Source organism: Chiloscyllium punctatum, chromosome 5 (genome assembly GCF_047496795.1).
Source record: "Chiloscyllium punctatum isolate Juve2018m chromosome 5, sChiPun1.3, whole genome shotgun sequence".
Lineage (NCBI taxonomy): Eukaryota > Metazoa > Chordata > Chondrichthyes > Orectolobiformes > Hemiscylliidae > Chiloscyllium > Chiloscyllium punctatum.
Window position 1 is genome coordinate 49,389,592 of NC_092743.1, and position 24,990 is coordinate 49,414,581.

General features: G+C 42.7%; 1 protein-coding gene across 1 annotated transcript in view; it reads right to left on the bottom strand.

Annotated features, from left to right (window-relative positions):
* Positions 1-24,990, bottom strand: part of necab1 (N-terminal EF-hand calcium binding protein 1) — a 159,061-nt gene that overhangs the window by 20,731 nt on the left and 113,340 nt on the right. Inside the window, exons 7-9 of the mRNA XM_072570269.1 lie at positions 15,498-15,619; positions 7,984-8,063; positions 467-520 (exon numbers count right to left, since the gene is read on the bottom strand). Coding sequence (XP_072426370.1) covers positions 467-520; positions 7,984-8,063; positions 15,498-15,619 — 256 coding nt within the window. The remainder of the gene's footprint in view (positions 1-466; positions 521-7,983; positions 8,064-15,497; positions 15,620-24,990) is intronic.

The window sequence follows — 24,990 nt, forward strand, 5'->3', positions numbered from 1 at the left end:
CCCTCTGGGTGAAAATGTTTCTCCTCTTAGTCTTTTAACTCTTACTTTAAATCTCTGCCCCCTGGTTTTTAACTCATCTACTAAAGGGAAACATATTTTCCTGTCTATGCTATCTATGTCCCTCATAGTTCCATAAACTTTGTCAGGTCTCTTGACAAGGAATGTAATTCCAACATACCAGTCTTTTCTCAGAGCTCAATCTCTCCAGCACAGGCAGTACATGGGAAATCTCCTCTGCATTGTCTCCAGTACAATCACATCCTTTCTATAATTGGTTACCAGAACTGCATATTATCTCCACTTCTAATCGAAACCTGGGTTTCTTTACAGTTCCTTTCTCTTGCATTCTCTGCCTCAGTTAATAAAGGCAAGTGTCCCATATGCCATCTTAACCACCTTTTTTTTAAATACCCTGCTACCCTTGGGGATCTGTGGGTTCATATGTATATTCATAAGACTGACTTACAGATTTGGCATTTCCCTCCAGTATTTCTTCTTCCAGTGGTTCCAGCTTCAAGTCCTGCAGAACAAAGATAGCCATACAAATAAATGGACCCATGAAAAGATATGAATATGTGACAAATGTACACTTCGTCACCTTGGCACCTTGATAACAGGGAATATAAAATCTGATCTCTTGTGATATTGGTACTTAGGTTCCTGAGCAAAGGGCACCTATCTTTGGCTTATCTGAGACATATTTGGTTGGTCAAGTACCTTTGTTTCAGTTTGTGGAAGTAACCAGTCTGTTTGTTGGGAGTGATAGTTAAGAGGATGTGGTCAGGAAGTATTCAGGCCAAAGTGCAGTTGGATGGTCTGGGGTTAGCAGGTTAGTCGTGTATGCTTTGTGGGGGAGGGGGTGGATATGGACAAGTGGTTGACAGATAATCATGTCAAGAATAAGGTCTGATTGGAGACAGTGAGGCAGTCAGGAGTTAGTTGGGTCTGTTGGAAGGGGTAAGAGTTAGTCAGGTCAGAGGTAGTGCAGAGTTGGGGAGATAGTCAGTTAGTTTGATTGTGCAAATGGGGATGTTTGATTTGGGGGTGTGCATTGTGGGGTTACCCAGTGGTTGGACCAAGTTTTAATTTGTCTAATGTCTTCTGGTAAGTCAAATGACTACATCCAAAGCCTATCCTAAGTCAGAATCATTCACAGAGTTCACAAAAGAGCACAAAGGAAAAGTACCCCTCAGAAGTCTACGAAAAGGCAGAATGGGCTGTGAACACCAGTTCTGGCTGATATACAGATTTTCCTGCACTGTTCCTGGTGTCACCCATCTTTGTCAGGGTGGGTGACAATAGGGGAGGTTGAAGAAATGGCATCACAGACATCTGTGCCTTCACACTGTATGGTCTCACACCTCACACCACGCATTGTATTGCCCTGCCAGTGGCTATCAAAATCATTGAAACGTGAAACATTGTGCTGCTTCTGCCTCCTCCTGAAACTCAGGGACGGATGTCGGTAACATCTTGCAAATAGTTGCACACAATTGTGCCTCACAGTCACTGATGCTCTCTTTGCCAAAGCTGGGCAGTACATTCATTTCATGACAGAGGAGGTCTGGCAATTTCAGAGGGAAATAGGTTTCACAACCATTGTCGGATTTCCCAGACAAATGTAAGGCTTTATCAACTACACCATGTAGTCCTCAAGACATTCAGCAATTTGCCACCCCCATAATTTTCAATTGATCTGTGACCATAACAAAAGCTTCCTTCACCTGTGTACTCTGCTGGCCTGAGCTCTTTCAAACAAAGCCATCTTTGAGAACAAGGAGATGGCTACCCACCCCTCTGAGAACCTCAGCCAAAGGCACAAAGTCAGTACAATCAATATCACCTTTACCTTAAGTTAACTTTGAGGAGGCTACCTAGATTCAAAAAAATGCATTTCCAGTGCCTGAACACTCTGGGTGATACTCTTCAAAATGTACCTCCTAGGGTTGCAATTGATCTGTTTTATTGTTGAAATCATGGCCTTCCAGTGTAGCGTGGTCTTGTGGATCATAATATTCTAGAAAGAGACAGCTTATTAGAGAAGCAGGAAGTTGGAGAGGAGGAGGAATCAAAGATAGAATGCCCTGAGATGATCCAGTCACATAGATAGTTGTGAATGGAGATTTAAACAGAATGGCAATGCATCAGTTGATTGAGGATCTCCCTCCTCTACCAACAGCCTTCAATGTTACCCATAGGTCACTGCCACAAAAATCACTGATAGTTCCAGGCTTCTGAGTGTGAGTTCTAGTTCTGCTGAGATATAATGAAATACTGAGATGGAGCTGAAAACTCAATGACAGTTTCTTTTTCCTCCTACAGCAGGAAAAGATTTATGGAAACTAAAATTCATTTGACTTGCCTCCCAATTTCTGTTTCTACAGCTACTAAGCCGTCAAACACACTTCCATGTCAACTCAAGTTGCCCCTCAATTCTATTTCTGGTCTCTGAACCTCTCATCAGGGTGAGACATTCTCGAGTTCTTTTCAAACCAAACCCTGTTCAAAACATCCTCTAGCATATTTTCTGAGCAAAATTGCAGTGTGATGCCATGTTGTGGTTAAGGGTTCACAGGGAAGTTGTCAAGGTCACAATAGTGGTTATACTTCAATGGCTGATCAGCTGCATAATTAGATTTAAAGAAAATTAAAGATGCATTGTTTTCTATACCAAGTTGGTGTAGAAAACAATATAACTTTAATTTTCTTTAAATATATTTATGCAGCTGGTCAGTTATTGATACTACTCAGGGTAGTGGTAGCCTGTAATCATCCTCTTGTATGATGTTTAAGGGCTACTGTGACCTTCACAACTCTTTTGTGTGATTTTTGTGTGATTTGATGCAGCATTATGAGTTTAGGTTCTTGATAGACTGGTCAAGGAGAAGAAAACATTAAGGACTGCCTTCGGGTTTAGACTTTTCCCTTTACATTAATACCATATACTGCTACATATGACTGCTCGAGATATACTGGCTCCAAATTATAATTACATTAGGTAAGGTCTAATCCATCTACTTGTGTTCTTGTCTTTGCATTCTCAGAACTTTATTTCTAGATATAAAGTATTGCAGTTTGTCAGTTCTTTCTATTTTCTTCTAACTCTCCCCACCCTATGGCACTTATACTCATTAAAATGCAGCTCTGTGTCATCCTCATAAGGTTGCTCCAGGGTCTTGAAGTCCTGACAAAAATATCCCTTCTCAAGCTTTTTACACTTATCATAAACATTGATTTATTTAAGTACATATGCAACTGTTTACTACTTAGTACAATTTTCTTTACCGGTCCTGTCCTCCCCAAGTCTTTGACTTGTTCCATTTATTTTAATATTTAGATCAGGAAAGGCTGTGACAAAGTATAGAACCACTGGAGGGAGAGTTGGTGATCATGCATTTTCCTCTACTGGTTTCCATCAAATTAGAGATTCAATCGATCTGGCTGAAGGAACTTGTAAGAATGTAACTGCTGGAGTGTAAGAAAATTATGAAATGCTTATACATCTTCTGCTCCCTTATTAGTGTTGGATTCCATTGTTAATTTGCTTTGGGAGAAATAAAATAGCCCATCCACGCATTGTTTTTCTTCATATAAAGAATTGTTCCCTTGCCGGAGTGACATCCTCTTCATGTTTCTGTTTCAAAGCATTTGTTTGGGTTTGAATTACTTGATCTGTTGCTTGGTGTGGTCATCCGACTGAAGCACATCACTAAGAAGTGACTTCTTTTGCCACAATATTTTGCATTATTGGTGAAAGGTTGGACAGTTTTGTCCTTACTGACTTGGAATTTTGGACCCCCATCAATGACAAGATACTGCAGTATTAGATTATTTAGGACATTGTTCAGATTGGAAGTCTATCTCCTGTTGTCAGATGGGTTATTAAGCTTTAAGTAGTCAGCATGTTCTGTAGAACTTTTTGCCTTAAATGAAACTTTTTCTGTCAAATTTTTCTTGAATGTTTTCTAGACACTGCACCCATTGGTATATGGACTCTTCTTTTCGAGTTAGATTTTCTTTTGACTGAAAAAGTTCACAGTCTGATTTATCTAATAGGCCCACAACAATTCAGTTACAAACAAACTCTTGTAAATTTGCAGAGCTGCATGGTTCATAAGACCATAAGGTATAGGAGCAGAATTAGGCCATTCATCCTATCAAGTCTGCATCACCACTCCATCATGGCTGATATGTTACTCCTCCCCATTCTTCTGCGTTCTCCCTGTAACCCTTCATCCCATTACTAATCAATAATCTATCTGCCTCCGTCTAAAGTACAATCAATAACATGGCCTCCACAGCCTTCAGCGGCAATGAATTCCACAGATGTAGAAATTCATTCTGATCTCATTTCTAAAGGATTGTCTCTTCACTGTGTCCTCAGGTCCTAGTATCCCCTACTGGTGGAAATATCTTTTCAATGCTCACTTTCTTCAGACTTCTCAGTGTAAATTTAAATCAGATCTCTCCCCCATCATCCTTGTAAACTTGATTGGGTACAGACCCAGAAAGCTCAACTGCTGCTCATATGTCAAGCTCTTTATTCTCCGGGTTATTCTTCTAAACCTCCTCTGGACTCCCTCCAGCACATCCTTCCTTAGATTTGGGGCCTAAAACTAGTAACAATTTCTCAAATACTGTCTGACCCAGTGATGCATCCTTCTTCTTGTATTCTAGACCTTTCAAAGTAATTTCTAACATTGCTTTTGTCTTCCTAACTGCCAATTGAACCTATATGTTAATCTTTTGTGCTTCAGATTTCCAAAGCCTTTCCCCATTTAGAAAACAATCTATGTCTCTATTCTTCCTACGAAAGTGCAAAATCTCACAATCTCCCCTCTTGTTTTCTATCAACCATCTCCATGCCCACTCCCCCAACCTGTCCAAGTCCTTCTGCACCCTCCCACCTCAACACTAAATTTTCCTCCACCTATGTGTTATCTGCAAACTGAGCACCCAAGTCTTTAAGTCCTTTGTTCAGATCATTAACATATAAAATGAATAGTTGTGGCCCAAACACTGACCTCTGCGGAACTCCACTAGTCATCTGCTGCCATCTTAAATTTGTCCCCTTTATCCATATTTTCTGCCTTCTGTCAATCAGCCAATCTTCTATCCATGTGAGTACCTTGACTCAAACACCTGATCTTATTTAGCAGACTCTTGGCGGCACATTGTCAAAGCCCTTCTGGAAATCCAAATAGATCTTGTCCACTGGCTTTCCTTTGTCTAAATTGCTCATTACCTCCTCAAAGATTTCTAACACATTTGTTAAAAATAACCTCCCCTTGATGAAGAAGTGCTGGCTTGCCTCTGTTTTACCATACACTTCCAAGTATTCTGCAATCTCATCCTTTATAATGGACTCTTAACATACTACCAAAGAACAAAGGCATGCTAACCAGTCTATAGATTCCTATCTTCTGTTTCCCTCCTTTCTTAAACAGGAGTGTTACATTAGCCATTTTCCAGCCCTGAGACCCTCCCTGACTCCACTGATTCCTGAAAGATCATTACCAATGCCTCCACAATCACCTCAGCTATCTCCTTCAGAACTCTGGGGTTTAGCCCATCAAGTCTGAATGATTTATCCACCTTTAGACCCTTCAGCTTCCCTAGCACCATCTTTTTAATGATGGCCATTACACTCACCTCTGACCCTTGACTCTATTGAAGTTCTTACACAACAACAGCTATTGATAATATAGCATCTGTGCTAGTGGTACCTGGAGGTTGCAGTTTTTAGGAAAACCTGCCATGCAGTATTGAATTGTAAATAGCTAATAAAAGTGAGGCAAACAACTTTATTGGAATATTAATCTTAACATGTTTTGTTATTGAAATATTGACCAGGTAGCCATTCCTGCAGCATATTTGGGAATTGCATATCACAATTCTGAGGTATCCCCAAGATAGCAGACTCTGAGAGGATTGCCTGGGAAACTGAAGATTCTGATGGGCAATTTCCCTTTGAAAGTATCTATTTAAATCAGAGAATTGGAAATATTCTGCTGCAGTTAATAGTTGCCCAAGAAAAGTTAGACAGTTAAAAGTCTAGTCCAACTCCTAAGAAAGTAATGCCCCACCCAACTGCACTTCCTCCAGACCCCAACCTTTCAGCGCTCCATCACTTATCTGGAACCCTGCCTCCATGGAACCCTAATTTCACACCTGTTGCATACCTTTCCTCTCATATGAGCTATTGACATGGCTGCCTATACTTCTGGGTATTTAATTCACAGAATACAACAACTGCTTCCATGAAAAAGGGGAGTTACTCCACTTCCTCCCAAATATCCTGCACTAAGAAACCTGTTTGATTTAAGGCACACTCCTTATTGCTGAAGGAGCCATTACTGGAATCTCCTGTCAGAAATATGAAGCTCTTTCGTAATGTGAAAAAGGTAAGAGCTAAGGAGCAACCTGACTGTGATTATCATTCCATGAAAAATCCAGCCCTTTATTTCTGACTTTTACAAGTTCTGACAAAAGATCTTTGACCAAAAACATTAACTGCTGCTTCTCTCTTCACAGGTGTTGGTAGGCCTTCTGGAATTTGCAGCACTTTTGTTATTGTTATCAAGGAGACTCAGTGGGTTCTGTCAGACCCACTTGGCTCTGGATCTTACTACAGCTTTATTGAAGACTAGCTCAAGTTGAATTCCTGCTGTGAGTTAACAGTGAAGATCCATTGACTGGAGCTGTGCCTAGCACTAAAATGAGCATTATGGTTGTTTAAGGCCAATCAGCTGAGATCCAAGACTTGTTCCTCAGCAGTGCCAACTTTTGACTGCTCCATTTGTAATTACTCAGTCAGGAGAGCAATGCATGCCAACCTAAAGCCTCTCTACCACTTATAGGGCACAAGCCAGGAGTGTGATGGAATATTCTCCATTGGCTGGATAATCAATGCAACAAGACTCAAAAAAGTTTGATGCAATCCAGGTAAATAATTCACCTGATCAGCATTACACTCAAGGAGCAATCTAATAATATGACTTCATATTCTACCTGAGTAATTTTTAGAATACAATTATCTTTATTTTCCAGCAACAATATAATTGACGTGATTTGCTAAATGCAGTTGTTGTTTGAAGTTAAAATTTAAAAAATAATGTCAGCTGATGAGTCTCTATATATTCCATTTGAGGTTTAAGAATCTGACTTTGCTTGCTATAAAGTACTTGAATAAACAAACTAACTCCATTATTATCATGAGCTGAAGGAGAAATCAAATAGTCTCATCTAAAAGAAATCTACTGATACATCCTGAAGAATTGAGACTGCACTCACGAGGTTAGTAATCTCCTTTAACTGTCTTCGGAAGAAATACCAAGATGGAGGTTAGCTTTTTCACATAAAATGAGATTCTGAAGCTGAAATTTTAATGTAGGGCACACACTCACAAGTAATTTTCATTATATCACTGCCCAATATGTAACTTTGCCACAAGTTCACATTGCTACCGAAAATTTCAGATACCAATAAAATGGCAGACAAAAAATAAATTGACATTTAATTAGTCTACCTGGTTAGCTTTTGGGCTTTCCTAAATGAACAAATTTTAATTGATAAATTTGCATGTTATGTAATCATCTAAAAATAAATTTGTTATGAAATTTGACATCACTCAATTCACTGGCAAGAAGTTCAAATAGTTGGAAACATTTTTGCAAAAAATTTGAAATTTAAAAATGTTGGGAAAGGTGAACCATACAATAGTAAATAGAATAAATAATAAGCATGAAAATAATGTGACAGTATGGCAAGAAGTAAATGTTGTATGCACAGAAAATGCATTCTGTACATAACACATAATTAATCAATTCTTCTCTCTGCTTTCTCACAGAAAAACGCTGATAAATATAATTGACAAATGTGATCAGAATTTTGCTTTTCTCTGGCTTTAAAATAATGAGTTGTATATTTGCTGTTTCAAAGTTGCCCTGTCATTAACTGCCGACAGTCTAAGTAAATGTATACCTTTTTCTCCAGGCGGTCAATTAGCTTCTGAAGCCTGTTTATCTGGGTCATCCACTGGAAGTCCTCATCTGCATGGATGGCTTCAGGAATCAAAGGAAGAGAAAATAAATCAATGTACATTTAAAATGATATGTGCAAATTTAGTAAGTTGTAATCACACAATTTTTCATTTTGGAGATTATAAGACCATAAGACCATTTCTGCTGTTGTCACAATAGCAAAGCTATACAGGCTCATGACCAACATACAATATTGTGGCACTTCTGCTTCGACAAACAGCCTGACTGGACAAGAAAGCAATTTCCTCTCTATCTCTGGGATCTACTCCAGCCTTACATGCCATAATATTGCTGTCAAATATGTAAGTTTGCCACACGTTCACATTGTTACTGAAAATTTCAGGCACCAATCAAATAGCAGACAAAAATGTTTTGTTTTGACATTTAATTAGTTTATCCAGAAAATTATCTATGCTGCTCCTATTTTAGCTTCTGTAATATATTACAATTTCTATCACTCCATTATTGGTGACCAGACCCTCATACCCCAAGCAATTCTGCCTTTTCTTGGTTAAAGAACTTCCCTGACATCTCACTGCCAAGCCTTTGATTGTCGATCCTAATATCTGTTAATGTGTTTCAGCTTGGAGGGGGCAGGGACTTGTGTTATCCTTAGGGGGCCTACAGAGGAGGTCCTCTCCTTTCACAACAAATCATGTAGCCAAGACTGCCCTGCATCCTCCATAGCTAAGCCTTTCCCCAGCACAGTAAAATACAGCTGACAATAGAGTGACGCCCTGAGGAGTTTGTTAACTGGCCACATAAGGCCTCTATTAGGTAAGGATTGGGTGGGCCAGCTGAAGCATCTCATGTACCCTCATAAAATGCTATGCAAGTTGTGTTGGGAAGATAGGCAGTGGGAAGGCCTTCCACTGGATTTTACATATTCCTTGATTTCAGATCTGACAGCAGCACAGTGTAAAGCATTAAAATCTAATGAGGAATTACATATCTAGCCACATTGTTAAAATATAAGATGGTTTTAACTTATCCTGTACACTAGCTGGGTTGGCAGTAAAGTTGTTGGGAACCAACCAGTCCTAATTCTAACTTCTTCAACTGACCAGAAGGCATTCCAATTGCAATGGTACCCTTTGTTAATATACATTTCAGAAGCCAATATCCATGGCATCAAACTTGCCACGTAGTCTGAATAAAGTCATGACAGTCCAACCAGAACATAGTCAAGAGTGTGGTGCTGGATAAGCCCTGCAGATCAGGCTGCATCTGATGACCAGGAGAGGGCTACTCTCCCATTAAAGAGAGATACCTGGTGGTGATTTAAATGTGGGTCACCACATCTCAGGTGAGGTGAGAGATTTAAAGGAGCATCCTTCATGGTAACTTCAGCTGGTGCAGGATTTGAACCCATTCTGTTGTGCTCCTCTGCACTGTAAACTAGCTAACTGACCGCAGTGGTGGACCAAACAGGAAATGAAGTGGTTCTGCTGCTCAGTCAATCCAACAAGATGATGGCTTGCGCTAGAGAAAACCTAAAGTGGAAATTTTAAATCAATGTGTTGAATATTTTTTAGTCTAGGGGTTACGTTTTGGCAGTTTTATGGCGAGTTTCCCATCATGGCTCACAGTGATTTTTCTCAAACAAGTTTCTGCTACCAAACCCATTGATTATGCATTTAGACTGTACAGCACACCCTTCTCATTCAATCATGTGGCAGAAGAGGTGAAAGTGCTCACCACTGCCTGGACCTTAATAATACCATAAGGTGTAGGAACAGAAGTATGACGTTCGCCCATCATATCTGCTCCACCATTCAATACGTTCATGGCTGATCTAATAATCCTCAACTCTACTTTTATACTTTTTCCCCATAACCCTTGACCGCTCTCTTGCTTTTTGTTTTATTCAAAGAAGTCCCACTGCCTATTTTATGTTACTTGCTAATTTACCTTGACAGTTTATTTTGTCCTTTTTTTTGTTTGCTTATCTGTTGCTGGTTATTAACATGCTCCAATTTCTCTGGCTTACTACTAATATTTTGCCATCTTGTATGTATTTTTTCTTTCAGTTTGATACTACCCTTAACATCTTTTTTTGATTATAGCTGGTTAGCTCCCATCCCAGAATAACTTGCTACCAGCTGACCTTTCATTTGTACACAGCCCTCAGCCCTTGCTCGTCTGCAAACTACACTTTAACTATTGCTCAAACATGTAAATGGTCCCGCCAATGAGTCAAGGGTTATTTACTTTTAAACATTGCAGTAATCCTTCAGCAATATTTGTATTTAAAACAATCCTTTTCCCATTTCAGTCTATGATAAAAAATCCAGAGAAATAAAAAGACATGCCCTTTACGTACGAACAAAGTAACTCCAGTACCTTTCTACTATGGCCTGTCCTTGTGAAACATCATGCACCCTGAATATTTAGTTCTCATAATGAATGTAAGGTATGTGATTTTTATCTATTTAAATAATTTATTTGTGGGTTGGTATTTTGAACTACTGGCACTTTATTGTTTTTGTCTATATGTATAAGGAGATTTAATACTTAACAGTCTTTCTGAAGCAGTGATTTTAAAATCAGCATGTGTGAGAGACCAGTTCCTAGAATGATAATACAATATCCTTTGTATTAGAAGAGGTTTATCATTAAAGAGTGGTAATACTGAAAAGCATTAGCTAACCTCCAGTTAGAAATATCTGGAATTGATATTTTTTTCTTTGCACAGATGAAAAAGCCCATTATATTCACCTGTCACATGTAATAACCCTTGGCAGCTGAAGTAACTGCAGCAAGGTCAGTATCCTGTCACCAAGTCACCCTTTATTTACTTGTGCACAATATACTGGTTGTGGCCAGCCAGCTCAGAGTCAGTGCCCTGAATGGAGGAAATTCTAACCTCCTGGTTATATTGGTCAGCCAGGGCAATCAACAAGCTCACAGTTAACAAGGTCAACTTGGTTCCAATCACTATATCCCTCCCCGTTTAAGTCCTGAGATATAGGCTTGGTCTTTGGCTTGTAGCTTTTCCTGCGGTGTTTTTGCCCCAAGTCTGGTTCCTCTGATGTGGACTCTGACAAGGATGGTGTGTACCAGACCATAGCCTACCTCTTGGAGCATGTTCGGAGAGTTTCCTCCTATCCTTCCAGCAGTATTGGTATAGAGGCAGCAGCCATCTTGGACTCTGAGGTTTGCTCAACACCAGACAGATAGGGAGAACCTACAGTTTCTGACAGGCCTCTGGCTGTTCTGGGGGATCAGGTACAGCCAGTGGAGTATCTGCTAGTCGGAGGTGGCTCAAGGCATCTGTATTAGCCACTTGACTTCCTGGATGGTGTTCTAACTTGTATTTGTGTCTACTGAGAATAAGGGACCAACCCTGAATTTTACAGGAAGCTATGGGTGACACCATCTTGTGTCTCTTTAGTAGCCCTACTAAGGGTTTGTGATATGTTATGATGATAAAATCCTGTCTGTAAAGGTACTGGTGGAACTTCCTCACAGTAAAGATGACCGTCAAATCTTCTTTCTCTATCTGGTCATGTTTATATTCAGCATCAACTAAAGTCTGGGAAGCATACACTATTAGGTGTTCTTTTCCATTGGGCCACCAGTGAGTCAACCTTACCCCAATACCGTATGGGAAGGCATCGCATGTGAGCACAATCTTTCGCTTCAAGCCATAGTGGGCCAACACAGTAGATGATCTGCTTTTTCACTTCCCTAACTGCTTCTTGGCTATGTGACCTTTTCCAAAGCTGACCCTTTTACAATAGCAGGTGTAAGGGTGCCAAAATGGAGGCCAGGTTATGTATGAATTTTCCATAATAATTCACTAACCCAAGGAAAGAAGTAACCTCCTGTACAGATGCGGAAACAGGGGCTCCTTTGATTGCCCACATTTTCTCTTCCAATGGGTATAACTTGGTTTTGTTGACTGTAACCCAGGTAAGTCACTCGGGCTGTCTGGAACACACATTTTTCCCTTCTAAGGCATATGCCTGCCTGGGAGAAACGTTTAAACACTATGTCGAGGACTCCTAGTGCTCTTTAATGGTCTTTCTTGTCAGTACATCATCCAAATAAAAGGCAACCTGGGGTAGCCCCTTCAAAATGTTCTCCATGGTCCTTTGATGATACCCCAAATGGCAATCTTGTAGATTGATATAACCCCAAATGGGTATTAATTGCAGCGTATTTCTGGGACTCCTCATCTTGTCAAAATTGCAGGTCGGCATGGCTCATGGTCAGTGTTGTAAAGGATCGGGCCCCACCAACTTTATGCACAAGTCCTCCATGTGAGGGATCAGACATTTATCCAGCTGCAAGAAGTGGTTTACCATTTGCTTAAATTCCCCACAAAGGCCTAGTGAGCCATCAGCCTTCACAATTGGTACAACCGGTGTTGCCCATTCTACAAACCGCACTAGTTTCATGATTCCTTCGCTCTCCAGCCTGATTTCCGCCTCTACTTTTCCCTGCAAGGCAAATGGCACCTGGCCATATAAAGTGGCTTTGGTTTCTTTGATAGATCCAAGCCCTTCCTGACATAGTCCTGAAATTTCCAAAAATCACTGTTCTCCTGGTTATTTCACTAGGACTTCACAGACAGCCAACTAATCGAGAAGTGTCAAGCCAATCCAGGTGAATCCTTCTCAACAAATTCTGCCTCAAAAGGCTTAGGCCCAAGCGTTTTACTGCCATCAGTGGTAACTGAACCATCTGCTTCTCATCGGAGACCAGAATAAATTTAGTGCCTTTAATCTGCATCGGTTCTCCAGTGTGTGTTCTCAGTCTGGCTGAGGTTTTGTGCAAACTTAAGGGTTGGAGTCCTGAGCAAATTGTGTTAAAAAACAATTCTGCAACCACAGATACAGCTGCTCCAGTTTTGACCTCCATGGGAACTGGACGATCATTTAACTGAACATTAATTGTAATCAGTTCCGATTTGGATGTGACTAAGCAAATTAATTGTTCTAACCCATATGTAGGGGGACTTTCCAGGGTGTGCACTCTCCTAGGTACTGGCCTATGAATTTTCTTACTCAAGTCAGGGCTTGTAGGATTCCTCTGCTGTCATCAGTCCGCGTACTGGCAGCAACTACAATGGCTTGCTGGCCCAGATCCTGAAGAACTTTTTACTCACTTGGCTGAAGTTTGGCTTCGTGTGGGGTTCTGCTGTGGGCTGGCTTCGGGTATCCCTGCTCAGGATATGCCCTGCTTGAGGCTTTGTGATTGCCTGCACTCAAGTGGTGTTCCCAAGATCAATTGGAGAGGTGAGGGAGTTCATTCCCATTGGGATGCCCTGTAGCTCCCACTTGCAAGTATGGTTCCACTTGCCACATTTCCTAATGATAAAGCCAGTTGTAGTTGCTGTTTGAAGTGCAGTTGGGCTTCAGCTAGGAGGCTCTTCTGTATGGTTTCATCATTAATCCCACATACGAATTGGTCTCTCAGCATCTCATTCAGTGTTAATCCAAAATCACATGTCTCTGCCAGTCATTTCAACCCCGTCAAAAATCCCAATACGGATTCTCCCAGTTCTCTAACAGCTGAATAAAACTTATAGCATCTCAGAATTAGAGGAGGTTTGGGGTCATAATATTCCTTAAACAGCTCCATCAACCCTTAGAAGATTTTAATGTCTGGTGTCTCTGGGAAAGTTAAGCCCTTTATAACCAAAATTGCTGCAGGTCTGCAAGCAGTCAGAAGGATTACTCTTTGTTTTTCATCTGCCCCATTGTAATTTGCCCACACAAAATATTGCATTCTTTTCACATACTGAGCCCATGCTTTTCACATACTACAGTCTTCAAAAGCAGGATCAAATGAGTCCAGCTTCCCTAATAAAGGCATGATGCCAGAAATGCTTACCCAGAATGACTGTACCAAGAGAACGTTCTTCAGGTACATCCTGTTATCTTTTGTCGTAATTGAAGTAACTACATCATGGCTGGGATTCAGTCACCAAGTCACCCTTTATTTATGTGCGAGCAGTAGATTGGCTGTGGCCACATAGCTCAGAGTCAGATGCCTGAACTGAAGAGTTTATAATTTCCTGGTTATACTTTTTTAAGGTGATTCTAAATCCTGTTTTATTTTGTACACAGGCTGGAGCCAGCCAGCTGGGATTCAGTCCTCAACTAAGGAAATTCTCATTTTTTTTGGAAGGCAAACATCTCCCAAGCCAAGGGAACCTTTTTCTTCCTCCTCACAACAGTACACTGGCTATGTGGCCAGCCAGCTCAGAGTCAGTCCTCAACTGAGCAGATTCTGATCTCCTGGTTATTTCTTTTTGTACACTGGTTGTAGCCAGCCAGCTGGGATTCAGTCCTCAACTGAGATTCTAATCTCCTGGTGATATATTTCTTTAAGTTTGCAAAATGTAGTTTTATTTTGAAATAATCTCCTGGTTATATCGGTCAGCCAGAGCTTTCCTGATTGGCCCAGTTAACAACCCCAATCAACAACCTCATAGTCAATGAGGTCAATCTGTTCCCAAACACTACAACAGCAAAGCCCTGTTGCTTTTATGCCTTGCAGGTACCAGTGGCATGTCCACTGTCTGAGCAGGCAGAGGGTTTCACCATGACCACATCTTCTGCAGTACCTTTGAGGAAGGAGCCATAGATCCCTGCCTCTTGTACCCTTCAACAGCTCAGATACTGTCACCTGAGTGTGTATTTTAGTTAGATTAGAGTCTGGAGCACCTGCTCCTAAGCACTTCACTGCCACCTCTCTGCAGCTGGTTGGCATCACTGAGGATTACTCCCCTAACACTTTGAAACATGGCTGTTTGCTTGAGGCACAAGCAGTGTGTTTGCCACATATGCAGCAGTACATGTTGTAGGCATGAGGTTGATATGGCAATGTGTCCTCCCTCTTGATAACTAACTGCTAACAACCATGACAAATCACCTGGCTTCATGTCAGCACTGGGCAGCAAGGCAATACAGCAATACTATCAATCTTTAAGCTATATCTGAATGGGGAAAAGTGCAAAAAGACAAGACCAGACAGGGATACTGCAAGCATCCAAGTAGGTGCAAGCAAGGAGCCCTGAGATGCAGCCTACTCCAATCTATGGGTTTGCTGCTTGCGTCTGTGCTTAAAGTATCCTTGCAGCAGCATTTCAAAGAAAAAAAATCATTTCTTTTTACTGATAAACACAGATTTAATTGGCACTTCCTTCACATATAGAGAAAGAAAATGTCATCCTCTAACATATTTAATGTCCAACAAACATGATATACATAAGTAATTTAAAAACATATTCATAATATTAGAAACAATCTGTATTGCCATTTTTAGAATGGCTTATAACACTAATATTAGCATCAATATTATGTTACTGTCACTGCTATAAGTACATGCTTAACGATTAAACTACAAATTAATAAACATATAAAGAAATTTGTAATATAATTTGGAGGGAAAGCTTTATCATGCCAACTTAAAAAAAAACTTTTGAGATTGGCAATACAGTACCTGAGTTTAAGATGCTGAAATTGGTATTGTTTGGAGACAGACTATTAGTTCTTTGAAGCCTTCGAATGGACCGTTTGCCTGACCAATTAATTGACAAGATCTCTGGTTTCACTGGACCCTGCCTATAATAACAGATAGCAGTTAGTCTTTCTGTTGATGTTGTCTTTAGATGTTTGAGTTACAAAAAAGAAGTATCTGCAAAGACAATGATGCTGTTCAGCTTCCCATTGCTCCTGTGATATATAATTGGCCAATTGTTTAGGAGAGCTGAGATAAAATGGATTTCAATGCTTCCAAGCTCTCGAGAATACACATTTGTTTCCTTGTTCATGGAATGTGGGTACTGCTGGTTAGGTTAAGAATCACTACCTGTCCTTCTCTACCCTTGATAATGTGGTAATGAGCTGCCTACAAGAATGACTATAATCCACTGGGGGTAATTACATTCACTGTGCTGTTATAAAAGGAGTTCAAGAAACATGATGCAGTGAGAGCAAAGGAATAGTGATTTAATTTCAAGTCAAGATTGGTGTGTGACCTGCAAGGAAATTTGAAGGTGGTGGTACTTTGATGCATCTGCTGTTCTTGCCCTGCTAGGTGATTTTATAGGTTTTAGATTCGCTACAGTATGGAAACAGGCCCTTCGGCCCAACAAGTCCACACTGACCCTCCGAAGAGTAACCCGCCCAGTCCCATTCCCCTCTGACTAATGCACCTTACACTATGTAAAAGTTAGCATGGCCAATTCACCTGTCCTGCATATCTTTGGACTGTGGGAGGAAACCCACGCAGACACGGGGAGAATCTGCAAATTCCACACAGACAGTCACCTGAGGCTGGAATCAAACCTGGGACCCTGAGGCAGTAGTGCTAACCACTGAGCCACCATGCCATCCCACTTTTCTTCAGGTAAAGAAAGTATTGTCAAAGGTACCTTGGTAACTTATTGCAGTGCATCTTATAAATGGTAAACACTGCTGCTAGAGTCCATTGGTGGTGGAACAAATAAATGTTGAAGATAGTGGAGAGTGGGGTGCCAATCTCACAGGCTGCTTTGTCCAGATATTATTGGAGTGCACTCTTGTAGGCAAGGCTGCAGGAGCACAGAACAATCCACCTATTGTGTATTTAGATGAATTATGAACTAAGACTTTCAGATGACACAAATTGAAGTATGTTTGATGAATGTACAGGAATCATATGATTTCTTGCTTAAAGTGACACTGAAAGATGTTTTCCATCATGTGGCAATGACACAAAATTCATAAACGTAATAAACTATCTACCAATGGAAAATTTATGCATCTCTGTGGTCTCTCATCGTGACTGAATAGTCCATTTCAAACTTTTGAAAGGGTGGACTGAAAACGATAAAGACATTTCAGTTTAGGGAGACAAATGGATACTTTAAAATCTTGTTAAAATAATACTCACTGAATAACAATTTCTTTAAGCAATCAGTTTATTTCCCAACCAAAATTTATTTACTTGCACTATGAAGGTGCTAGGGATTGAAAAGTTCCAATTAAATCCAATGTTATACACTTACCTGTCATCACGATACCATCCTGGTTGGTTTGTTAAAAATTTTAATATCTCTTATATCAATATTTTCTTAATATTGAAGGGTATATTGAAAGTGAACTATACTGTTTTTAAAGAGACAAAAAAAATTACATGTTTAGTTTCACTTAGAATAAAAACAGAAAGTTCTGGAGAGACTGAGCAAATTTGGCAGTGTCTGTGGGGAAAGAAACAGTATTAATGTTTCAAGTCCAGCATGACTTTCCTTCAGAATTGAAGAGAGAGGTGGAAATGTGATGGATTTATAGTCTAGAAAAACATGATGAGATGAAATTGGAGCAGAGGGGAGGGCCAGGAGAAGATTAGAGGGTGGGGAGATTAGCCACCACGGGTGTCACAGAACAAAAGTGAAAGGGAGTGGTCAATGGTTGTGGAAAAGTGTGGTAAATCCTGAGCAAGTGTTAAATAGTAGAATTTAAAACAAGGAAACCAGGCATGGTGGATACAGGTGAAAACAAAACAGAGTTCTTGGTCTGAAGTTGTTGGACTAAATATTGAGTTCAGAAAGCTGTAAAGTGGCGTAAAGCTTTCAGTTTTGGTACTGCATCAACAATCTTTATAACAAATTCAACAACAGCATTGATCTCTGATCCCTTTCTCAGAGACTGCCTTGATCAGTCAGGGTTAACTTGGCTGGTTTAAAATGAAAACTAAACTTGGCAGTTAACTGTCAGCCATCAGTAACTTTGCATTTTCCATGGTAACACCTCTTTGAATTAGCATTCACTTGCTAACCAATCAGCATTCTCCTCTCAAAGAGAACAATTTTTTTTTCCGTTTACATTGGTAGTCTTACAAATTGTTCCAATTAGGACAAAGTGAAAAGCTTTAGCAAATCAAATATTCTGTATAACAAATTATCATAAATATTAGCTAATTTCTTCAAAATAATCCTCAGTATTACATATGTAGAGAGTAGTTTAAATGGCTCTTGAGGAGAAAATAACTGGTGCTGACTTATTGGGATAAGTAGCCTGTTTTGGTCTTGTGGAATTGTATAATCTGATGGTCTTCATTTTATCACACAAGGTTGGTGATACTTTTATATTACAACACGAGTACACAAGTGTAGCAAAGAGAGAAGTGACATTTAACAGACATGTAATGAGCCTGCAGTATACAAGCCACTTCATAATCTGTTTCAAAATCATTCATAAAATATATAAGAGACTATCAATGTGGAAAGAGTAATGAAGTCAAAAATAAGATTACTGGTCTGGAAAGTGCAAAATTGAAACAGAGTGGTAGTTCAGCAGTGACAAATCTTTACTATGAGATGCATCGGCTGCAACATAACTACAGGCTGAATCTTACAATTTTTTTAGCTAAGTCTGAGTTGGATTGAGTTTTTGGCCGTGAGCCTTAGAAGAGTTATTTCACTGTATCCAACCAAACTTAACACATTAACAAGCTACTCCACCCCAATGATGTCATGTTCAGATCCTGGCCCTATCTTACCTTGTGCCAGAACAACTCACCACTCAGGTTATTGGACAAAAGACTCTTTGTGCTTGCGCTTGTGCTTGTGCTTATGAATGACTGCCATGCACCTGAACAAGCATTCGCAATCTGACATTGTCCCTTGCCAGTAATCGTATAGCACATTAGACATGAATCCATACCATCTCTGGCATATTGCTGACACTCTTTCACACGTAAAACCCCATTGTCTCACCTTGCACGCAGTTTAACCACCTTGCTATACAGTTTACCTGTTCTTACCTACATTCCATCTTAACACCTGCTCCCCCAGTCCACTGTTTACCCACTACTTGTCATGTCATTGTCAGTAGGAGAACATCATTTAAATGGAAGCAACTAGACTAATCCAAATATGAGCTTTTATTTACAGACAACAAAAACAAAAACAAAAACAAAAGCAACATGATGGCTCAGTGGTTAGCACTGTTACCTCACAGCGCCAGGGACCTGGGTTCAATTTCAGCCTCAGGTGACTGTCTGTGTGGAGTTTGCACATTCTCCCTGTGTCTGCGTGGGTTTCTTCCCACAGTCCAAAGATGTTCATGTAGGTAGATTGGACATGCTAAATTGTCCAGGGATGTGTAGGTTAGGTCTAAATAGTCATGGGAAATGCAAGGTTACAGGGATGAGGTGAGTCTGGGTGCGATGCTCTTCAGAGGGTCAGTGTGGACTTGAATGGCCTATTTCTATACTGTAGGGATTCTTTGATGATTCTATGAAATAACACCAACAGATGCTGAAGTTCACCCTCACAATGCCAGTCAGATTTTGGCTTCATGATCAATGACTATTTTATAGCTCACGATAATCTTCTGAACGCAGCTCTCATTTATTTGAAGTGGCGGTCAGTGCAGTTCTTTGTGGCTTCTAGTACCTGATGTATTGATTTCTGTTATGGATGACATCTTCCTCCACCCTAATGTCCTCACCCTCCTCCTTTGAAGGTGGTTCCCATTCTGCCAGTTCCTCAGCATTCTTCACATTACCTCAATAGCTGCTCCAATTGGAAAGAGCACAGATGTAGCACACTCCGTCTGGCTTGCACTAAGTACCTGCCACCCCTCCAGACTGGCCCAAGCAGCAGAAACGTACCTTCAGCAGCACAATCATGAGCCAAGGTCCTAGTGGGTAGCCCTTGTTCTCCGGTAACCAGCACTGTAATTTTTCTGGACCTCATATGAACCAGATACACAAGAATATTCCAGATAACAGATTGCCTGGATATTATTTGAATGAAAATCTTCCTAATCCTGGACTCCTCGGTGTTTCAGAGTTGAAAGACGTGGTGCCAGAAAAACGCAGCAGGCCAGGCAGCATCCAAGGAGCAGGAGAATCGATGTTTTGGGCACAAGCCCTTCTTCAGGAATGAGGCTGGTGTGCCAAGCCGGCTTAGATAAAAGGTAGGGGGAAGGGAGTTTGGGGGAGGGGCACTGGGAACACGGTAGGTGGAAGGAGGTGAGGGTGATGCTGATAGGCCGGAGAGGGGGTGGGGGGCGGAGAGGTCGGGAAGAAGATTGCAGGTCAAGAAGGCGGTGCTGAATCCAAGGGTTAGGACTGAGATAAGGTGGGGGGAGGGGAAATGAGGAAGCTGGAGAAACCTACATTCATCCCGTGTGGTTGGAGGGTTCCTAGGTGGAAGATGAGGCGTCATGTGGCCAGGGTCTGGCGATGGAGGAGGCCAAGAACCTGCATGTTCTTGGCGGAGTGGGAGGGGGAGTTAAAGTGTTCAGCCACGGGGTGGTTGGGTTGGTTAGTGCGGGTGTCCCAGAGGTGTTCCCTGAAACGTTCCGCAAGTAGGCGGCCTGTCTCCCCAATGTAGAGGAGACCACATCGGGTGCAGCATATACAATAAATGATGTGTGTGGAGGTGCAGATGAACTTGCGATGGATATAGAAGGATACACAAGAATATTCCAAATAATTGTGGCCTTGGAGGGAGGTGAGGGGGGAGGTGTGGGTGCAAGTTTTGCACTTCTTGCGGTTGCAGGGGAAGGTGCCGGGAGTGGAGGTTGGGTTGGTGGGGGGTGTGGACCTGACGAGGGAGTTGCGGAGTGAATGGTCTCTCCTGAATGCAGATAGGGGTGGAGAGGGAAATATATCCCTGGTGGTGGGGTCTGTTTGGAGGTGGCGGAAATGACGGAGGATGATACGATGTATCCGGAGGTCGGTGGGGTGGAAGGTGAGGACCAGTGGGGTTCTGTCCTGGTGGCGATTGGAGGGGCGGGGTTTAAGGGCGGAGGTGCGGGAAGTGGAGGAGATGCGGTGGAGGGCATCGTCGATCACGTCGGAGGGGAAATTGCGGTCTTTGAAGAAGGAGGCCATTTGGGTTGTTCGGTAGTGGAATTGATCCTCCTGGGAGCAGATGTGGCAGAGGCGGAGGAATTGAGAATATAGCATGACGTTTTTACAGGGGGCAGGGTGGGAGAAGGTGTAATCTAGGTAGCTGTGGGAGTCGGTCGGTTTGTAGTAAATGTCTGTGTTGAGTCGGTCGCCCGAGATAGAAATGAGGAGGTCTAGGAAGGGGAGGGAGGAGTCTGAGATGGTCCAGATAAATTTGAGGTTGGGGTGGAAGATTTTAATAAAGTGGATGAACTGTTCAACTTCCTTGTGGGAGCACGAGATAGCACCAATACAATCATCGATGCAGTGGAGGAAAAGGTAGGGGGTGGTGCCAGTAGCTGTGGAAGATGGAGTGTTCCACATATCCGACGAAGAGGCAGGCATAGCTGGGGCCCATGCGGGTGCCCATGGCTACTCCTTTGGTTTGGAGGAAGTGGGAGGATTGGAAGGAGTTGTTGTTAAGAGGGAGTACCAGTTCAGTCAGTCGAAGGAGGGTGTCAGTGGAAGGGTACTGGTTGGGTCGGCGGGAGAGGAAGAAGCAGAGAGCTTGGAGGCCTTCGTGATGAGGGATGGAGGTGTACAGGGACTGGATGTCCATGGTGAAGATAAGGCGTTGGGAGCCAGGGAAGCGAAAATCATGGAGGTGGTGGAGGGCGTGGGTGGTGTCCCGAACGTAGGTGGGGAGTTCTTGGACTAAGGGGTACAGGACAGTGTTGAGGTATGCAGAGATGAGTTCAGTGGGGCAGGAGCAGGCTGAGACAATGGGTTGGCCAGGCCAGGGTTTGTGGATTTTGGGTAGGAGGTAGAAACGGGCGGTGAGGGGTTGTGGGACTATGAGGTTGGAGGCGGTGGATGGGAGATCTCCTGAGGTGATGAGGTTATGGATGGTCTGGGAGATGATGGTTTGGTGGTGGGAGGTGGGGTCATGGTCAAGGGGGCAGTAGGAGGAGGTGTCCGCGAGTTGGTGTCTAGCTTCAGTGGTGTTAAGATCGGTGCTCCAAACTACCACTGCGCCTCCCTTATCTGCTGGTTTGATGGTGAGGTTGGGGTTGGAGCGGAGGGCTATAAAACGACCGACTCCCACAACTACCTAGATTACACCTCCTCCCACCCTGCCCCCTGTAAAAACGCCATTCCATATTCCCAATTCCTCCGCCTCCGCCGCATCTGCTCCCAGGAGGACCAATTCCACTACCGAACAACTCAAATGGCCTCCTTCTTCAAAGACCGCGATTTCCCCTCCGACGTGGTCGACGACGCTCTCCACCGCATCTCCTCCACTTCCTGCACCTCTGCCCTTGAACCCCGCCCCTCCAATCGCCACCAGGACAGAACCCCACTGGCCCTCACCTTCCACCCCACCAACCTCCGGATACATCGTATCATCCTCCGTCATTTCCGCCACCTCCAAACAGACCCCACCACCAGGAATATATTTCCCTCTCCACCCCTATCAGCGTTCTGGAGAGACCACTCCCTCCGCGATTCCCTCGTCAGGTCCACACCCCCCACCAACCCAACCTCCACTCCCGGCACCTTCCCCTGCAAACGCAAGAAGTGCAAAACTTGCGCCCACACCTCCCCCCTCACCTCCCTCCAAGGCCCCAATGGATTCTTCTATATCCGTCGCAAATTCACCTGCACCTCCACACACACATCATTTACTGTATCTGCTGCACCCGATGTGGTCTCCTCTATATTGGGGAGACAGACCGCTTACTTGCGGAACATTTGAAGGAACACCTCTGGGACACCCGCACCAACCAACCCAACCTCCCCCTGGCTGAACACTTTCGCTCCCCCTCCCACTCAGCCAATGACATGCAGGTCCTTGGCCTCCTCCATCACCAGACCCTGGCCACACAATGCCTGGAGAAAGAGCGCCTCATCTTCTGCCTAGGAACCCTCCAACCACACGGGATGAATGTAGGTTTCGCCAGCTTCCTCATTTCCCCTCCCCCCCACCTTATCTCACACAATGGCATCTCACACCTGGGGGGCCCAGCTATGATCCTGAATCCTATTCCTGGACTTCTGCACCAACCTCATCATTGGAAACAAATGAATCAGTGTGATCTTGCACAAGCATAGAATAAACAGTCACACAGCATGGAAACAAACCCTTCGGTTCAACTCATCCATGCCGACCAGGTTTCCCAAGCCAAAACTAGTCCCATTTGTCTATGTTTTACTCATTGCCCTCTAAACCAATTCTATTCATATACTTGTACAAATGCATTTTAAATGTTGTAACTGTACCTGCATCTATCACTTCCTCTGGCAGTTCACTCCACGTATGAACCACCCTCTGTGTGAAAAGGTTGTAACTCAGGTCCCTTCATTGGTCATTGTCCTGAAACATTTGCGAATGGATGACTGAGCCCGTACAGATCACTATTGCTCCTTGGAAGGAGCCAGTCATATAGGAATTCAGAGCAATGGTAGCCTTCACAGCTACCAGGAGAAGATGGCCTCTCACTTTTGCACAGCTCCATCAAAGTGTCCCAGGACAGGCAAAACCTGCATTGGTATTGTATCTCGTTCATCCCCATGAAACTGATGGAAAACTCTGGGCCTTCTGCGTACCCACCATACTGAGGGGCCCTGTGCTGTGACCTCCCCTTGAGCTGGGTACTCCTTGTCTCTGTGGCCACCTGCTGTTATTCCTGGGTGAGCTGTTGGCCCTGGCCCTTCTGCACCATTTTTATCTTCTGCGAAGAACAGCCCCTGCAAGCACCATGTCAAGGGCAGGGCCCAGGCCTCTCTGTGGAATTGACCTAAAATGGGAACAGAGAGTTTTATAGATGCCAGAACAGTTAAGGGTGGCTGCCCTGCAGATGAGAGCTGAGGACATCTCTCCACAAGCTGCAGCTGAAAACGAGGGGCATGTTTCCATCATCCATCCATACTTTGGTTCAGGCTGTGCAGCAGTAATGTTGTGTAGTGTAGTGAAAGTGCCATTCTGGCTGAGTAACAAGTCTTTGTCATTGCGAAGGGGGTGTCTGCAATGCCTCTTATCCCTGAACTACATCAAGCACTCAGTCTCTCACTGCATTCAGCACAGACCATCATTACATTGATGTAACAGATAATGAATTGCTGCTGTATGGCTCACACAGGACACATGGAAATTGTGCAAATAATGGTTCTCCAACAGACAGCATTAGCCTTTTGTAACATTACTGCTGCCAAATTCAACATTATTGGGATGTCCAACTTCAATTTGCAGGAGCTAACAGTATGTTGCAAATCACCAACAGTGGTAGTGCTACACAAAATGATGAAACATATTGACAGTGTGAAGGACTTTGTCTCTGCCAGGACGGTACAGTGGTCACTCATACTGGTACCGTCAGGGACAGATGCATATCTGGCAGGCAGATCAGTGAAGATGAGGTCAAGTACATTTTTCGCTCTTATTGGTTCTCTTATCACCTGAAGCAGACCCCAGTGTAGCAGTTATATCCTTCAGGACCTGAGTAGTAGTGCTGCTGCTGAGCCACTATTGGTGGTGAACATTGATTTACCCTACCCAGGGTACATGTTTACACCCTGCCAACTTAGTGCTTCCTCTAAATGTTTTCAACATGGAGGCGTATTGATTTATCAGCTGGAAGGAGGTATTTGGTAATCAGCAGAATGCTTCCTTGTCCATTTTTAACTGATGCTATAAAGTTTATGGTGTCTGAAGTCAATATTGAGGATTCCTAGGGCAGTAACCTCCCAAGTATAAGCCATTGTGCTGCCAATTTCACTGGGTCTGTCTTGCTGGTAGGACAGGGATGGTGATGGTGATATCTCAGACATTGTAAATATGATTCCATGAGTATTACTATGTTAGGCTATTGCTTGACTAATCTGTGCAACAGCTCTCCCAATTTTAGTGTTGGGATTAAGAGTCAACAAATTGCTGTGGATCTGGAGTCAAATATCAGCCAGACCAGGTAAGGACTGCAGTTTCCTTCTTTAAAGGACATGAGTGAGCCAGGTGGGTATTTCCTGGGCAATAGTTTCATGGTCATCATTAGACATTTTAATTCTGGATTCTCTCATTTTAATCTGCTATGTTGAGATTCAGTCCCAGGTG